Source organism: Sarcophilus harrisii, chromosome 2, assembly GCF_902635505.1.
Source record: "Sarcophilus harrisii chromosome 2, mSarHar1.11, whole genome shotgun sequence".
Classification (NCBI taxonomy): domain Eukaryota; kingdom Metazoa; phylum Chordata; class Mammalia; order Dasyuromorphia; family Dasyuridae; genus Sarcophilus; species Sarcophilus harrisii.
In genome coordinates, this window is record NC_045427.1 from 453,476,994 (window position 1) to 453,482,729 (window position 5,736).

The 5,736-nt window shown below is 32.9% G+C and overlaps 1 protein-coding gene across 1 annotated transcript; it reads left to right on the forward strand.

Annotated features, from left to right (window-relative positions):
- The first annotated feature begins 1,392 nt into the window (after window positions 1-1,392).
- LOC100921219 (olfactory receptor 2D2-like) lies at window positions 1,393-2,340 on the forward strand. Its single transcript, XM_003759276.4, has one exon. It carries the CDS (start codon window positions 1,405-1,407, stop codon window positions 2,338-2,340), a length of 936 nt encoding a protein of 311 aa, XP_003759324.3. The 5' UTR covers window positions 1,393-1,404.
- The last annotated feature ends 3,396 nt before the right edge of the window (window positions 2,341-5,736 follow it).

Consider the following 5,736-nt stretch of genomic DNA (forward strand, 5'->3'; position numbering starts at 1 on the left):
CAGACGCTAGGTAGAGAAGTACAAAGAAGGAGACAATCTTTATTTGCAAAGAGTTTATATTATAATGGGGAAAACAGCAAGCACATATATGAGCATATGTAGAATAAATGTGTGAGAGAATAAATATAAATATATACAAAAGTAGTTTAATATATAGTTGTTAAAAAGTACAGGTACCAGTTGCTAGAGGAATCAGAAAAGGCTTTTATGTAGAAGGTGGTTCTTAAGCTATCTCTTATGGGAAGAAAAAGATTCTGTTAAATGGATATAAGGAGGCAGTATACTCCAGGCATGTAGGATGACTAATGAAAAGTCAAGGAGATGGGAGATAGAATGTAGCATTTGAGGAACAGAGATAAGGTCAATCTGGACAGATTGCAAAGTGCAAGAGATAGAGTAAATTTTGATATAAAAATAAGTTGAACCAGATTGTACAGTACTTTAAAAGCTGAATAGGGAACTTACCATTCTATTCTACAGGTATTATATATAGGAAGGTACTGGTATTGATTAAGTGGAGGAGTCATAGTCAAATTTATATTTAAGGAAGATATTTTTCACAAGTATATAGGATAGAATGGAATGAAATGACACTTGAGGTAGGGAAATTAGGAATCTTTTGAAGTAATCTAGATGAGAAGTTGTACTATATTAGAAGAGAAAGGATCAATATCAAGAGATGTTATTTAGGGCAAGATATTGATATCAATATATCAATATTGATTGATATAGATATAGCAAGAAATATTGATAGGGCAAAATTTGGCAATTGATTCAATTTATTGGGTGATAGAGGGTGAAGACTCAAGATTAATCCCTGGGTTAAGAACTTGAAGGAAACAAAATGATGGTAGTTTATTTGACAAGAAAAGGAAATTTGGAAGAGGGGAAAATTTAGGGAGAAAGATAAGATAATGAATAAATTTAATTTTGAGCATATTAATTTATGGACTTTAAGATACCCATTTGGAATTGTAATAGACATATGCCAATGTGGAACTGAAGCTCAGGAAAGAGTTAGCTATAGATAAAGAGTTAGATGTAGGAGTCATTTTCATAGATAATAGTTGAATCCACCAATGACAATGAGATTACAAAGACAGCATATGGAGAGAAAGAAAAAGCAGGATAAAGTGGCATGGGTTGTCAGACTGAGGAAGATTTCTGTTAAATATAAGAAAGCATTTTCTAACATAACAGTGCACAAATAGAATGACTTCCTGGTATGATAGTATACTGCTTAGCATTGGACATTTTCAATAATCATTTTATCAGTACAGATTTTAATGGTTGGGTAGGAGATTGGACTTTGAAGATCTCTTCTAATTCTATGATTCTATGATTCTATAGGTTACAGTTTTGTACCCAAAATTTTGCTATTCTTCTAAAGAACGAAAAAACAGTATGAAGGATACTAACAAGACCTGGGTAACAGAATTCTTCTTTCTGGGACTTTCTGATGACCTTCAAATCCAGATTTTACTCTTTATATTATTCCTGGTGGTCTACTTGGTTACTGTACTTGGAAACCAGCTCCTTATCTCCCTGGTTCTGATTGACTCAAAGCTCCATACATCCATGTACTTTTTCCTTGGCAACTTGTCTTTGGCTGACCTGTGCTTTTCTACCTGTATTGTTCCCCAAACTCTTGCCCACCTGTTGTCCAGGAGGAAGATCATTTCCTTCATAGGCTGTGCAGCTCAGCTTCTTTTTTCTCTCTTTTTAGGATGTACAGAGTGTGCATTATTGGCTGTGATGTCTTATGATCGATACTTAGCAATCTGTGATCCTATGCATTATCCTCTCATCATGACATGGAGACTATGTAGCCACTTAGCCTTAGGTTACTGGGCCAGCGGTATTTTAGTGACATTAATTGACACTACAGTCACATTACAACTTCCCTACCGAGGAGATAATAGAATTGCTCATTTCTTTTGTGAGTCCCCAGCCCTTTTGGCCTTGGCATCAACAGATACTCATAGCTCACAGATGGTCATTTTCCTCATGGGAGTGGTGATACTTCTTGCACCTGTTTCTCTGATCCTGGCATCCTATGGCTCCATTATAGTGACTATTCTCAAAATGAAGACAAACTCAGGAAGACTCAAGGCATTTTCCACCTGTGGCTCTCACCTTCTTGTGGTTATTATTTTTTATGGGTCAGCAATCATCAACTATATGACACTTAAATCCTCCAAGGAGCAGGGGAAAATAGTGTCTGTGTTCTATACTGTAATAAACCCTATGCTTAATACCCTCATCTACAGCCTGAGGAACAAGGATGTGAAGAGAGCACTCAAAAATGTATCAAAAAGAAAGAAACTGTTAAGTTCCTGATTGCCTCGCTGTCATTAAAAATAGTATTGTCTCAACTCCCAGGATTGTTATAGCCTTTCTTATCCCAAGAAAAAATTACATTTTCATTATGATTAGCATATGTGAATACAGGATTATTTTGCTCTGTAATGATATCTAAAATGTTTATGTGTTATAAATGTCTCAGATATGGAGAAATATGACAATTTGTCCATCACCTTAAAGAATTAAATGAGTATTTTGTTAATATGCAGAATTTTAAAACAAAAATCTTTTCAATGTGGAATTATCATAATAAACAGTTCTGCTCTAGACTTTTGGGAAAAAAGAACCAGATATTGTATAATAATCATTGGGAACAAAAAGAGGGAGTAGGCATTTGGGAAATTAGTGAGGAAAACCACACAAAATGTTGACCTGTTTCAGATTACCTTGAGTGGAAATACAGTATCTAAAATTTATAAAGTAGTCATGTCTTTGTACTTTGTTATGATAAGATTACATCTGCAATGCTCTATTCTATAAGGGACACATGCTTTTTTATTTTACTATCTGATTATGTTTTAGAACCTATCTAATTTCTGAATATGTCATTCTATTGTACTACTTGAACTATATAACAAGTATATATATATATATATATATATATATATATATAGAGAGAGAGAGAGAGAGAGAGAGAGAGATACTTATATATATATATAACAAAGATTTTGAAGGAAAAAGAAAAAAAGTGATGAAGCATTAATATTCAGCATTTCATGTAGTATTCCACACTGTCAATCTGCTTTTACAAAGAAGAAAGGAAGTTATATGTTCTCTGCTCTAGGCCTAACTAAAGAATTATAATTACGTAATTGGATTTTTGTTCTTTCCATCTGTCATTGGTATTACTATATAAATGTTTTATTCAGTATTACTATGTATATTGTTTTATTCTCCTAGCTTCAATTTATATGATTTATGCCCTTTTATGATTCTTTGCATTTAACTTTTATTTTAATATTTCTAATTAAAATAATTTATTTCCTCTATCTCCATTCTCCCTCCTTATATTTATTAGAAATGAACCTTTATATGACACCTGCTGCAAAATTTTCCCAGTTACTAATGTTTCACTGCATTGGTTTTCTTCATGCAAATAGTAAAAACTTTAACATTTTATGGAATCAAATTGCCCCTTTTATCTTGGATGACTCCTTGTGATCTTTCTTTGGTCATAAATTCTCCAATTTACAAGTGTAAAAAGCATATTATTCCTTCCTATAATGTGTAATTTAATTTTTATTTATTGTGATCTATTTGGAATTTATCTTGGTATGTGATGCAGATGCTGCTTAATACCTAGTTTCTGGCAGACTTATTTCTAGTTCTCCTAGAAGTTCTTGTCATATATTGAGACCATATCCTAGCATCTGGGAGCTTTGTATTTATTGAGCAGAAAGCAACTTTGCTCATTTGCTACTATATGTTTTGTGCTTTTCCACTGATGAACTCTTTCTAACTCAATCAGTACTTAATCATTCTGATGATTATTGTTGTATGGTTTGAGATGTCATATTGTAGACTTATTTTGTTTCCACTTTTTTCATTTTATTCCTGGAGGGGATTGATATTTTGTTCCTGTAGATGAATTTTGATATTCTTTTTTTGTATTAGTGTATCAAGCAACTTGGGATTAATCATATGCTTTCTAGGCAGATTTCTCTTAGTATCTATCAGCTCAACAACACAGATAGTAAATATATTATTGGGATAATGGCATTCAAGTTTTGTGGAGATTGTGATTTGTTTATTATTCCTGAATCTGTGTTAAGAGAATAATGCCTTTGATGTTCTTGCCATTTTGCCTTATTGACAAGGAGGAACATGAGTGAAGAAAACTCGGGCTATCAAGGTAACTCACAGCTTTGAGACTGTATTGACATTCTCTTTTTGTCTCAGTATATTCATATGAGTTCTTTGGTGAATAACTTTTGTATTCAGCTGATGCTTTTAGTACTAAGTTAAAATGATTTATGCTATATTTTACTAACGGCTCTCTACGTCTTATATCTAAGTCAAACTAGTTAATCCAAAAGGTGATTTCTCTAATTCTCTGCTTACAAGATATCCTTCTATTCAGCTAGACTTTCTCCTGAATAGGAATTTTTATATAAACATATAGATAGAAAGACAGATAGATAGAGATATAAATAGACAGGTATTTTAGATATAAATAGATAGATAGATATGTCTGTCTTTATACAGATATGTCTATCATTTACAGCCTCTAACAATAATGCACTCAATAGGAATAACACCGTCTTTGCTTAAAATTAACTATTTTCATTTGTTTACTTGTCTCAAAATCGTATGTCAGTTATCACTCCAGAATATAACTTGTCCCATATTAGAAATAGGCAGAGAAAGATGATGGATTAGAGACAGGTGTTTAGCTGAATTCTCCCAATGTTCTACTATAAAAACTTTAAGTAATGCCTCAAATCAAGTTTTGGAAAGGCAGAGTCAACACAAGATGAGAGGGAGATATTTTTCTAGCTTTAGGCAACTCAGGGAGGTGGAATATTTGGAAGAGAATTTCTAAAAATGAATATTAAACAGCATTTTTGCTTTTTTTATTGTTGTTTGCTTACTTGTTTTTTTTCATTTTTCCCTTTTGATCTGATTTTTCTTGTGCAATATGATAAATGTGGAAATATGTTTAGAATAATTGCACAAGTTTAAGCTATATTGGATCAGTTGGTATCTAGGGGAGTGAGTAGGGGTGAGAGGGAGAAAAATCTGAGACACAAGGTATGCAAGGGTGAATGGTGAAAACTATCTTTGCATGTATTTTGAAAAATAAAAAAACTATTATTATAAAAAAAGAATGTTAATTTAAAAAAAAGCAGAAAAGCCTGAATCAGATTAAGAGTACAATTTCTCTTAGAATACTGAGTAGACTTAACTCAGCATTAAAGTACTCCATATGAAGAAGAAGCACTTAAGCATACCAAATTCTACAGGAAGTAATTACATGAAAGGCAATTAGGGAGGAAGAATATTAAAGGTTGGAGGAGGGTATTTAAAAAGGCTTGTATATAATATAGTGTTTCATCTATGTCTTGAAGAAAAAAGCAAATCTAGGAGGTGGATTCTAGGTATGGTGACAGCTAGCACTATGGCATGAAGACAGGAAGAAGAAGTTCTGTAGAAGAGGAACATAATGAAAGCTGGTTCAACGGGATTGTGGAATGTGGCAAGGACAGTCAGATATAACAAGGCTGGGGAAATGAATTGCTATCATTGTTCTACACAATGCTTATTCCCATATTGAGCTCCATTAATGACAGTCTGAGGAACAGAAAGATGAAAAAAATCAGACCCTATGAAAGATCATCAGTTGCCTGATACTATAATAAATTTGTTTGGAAG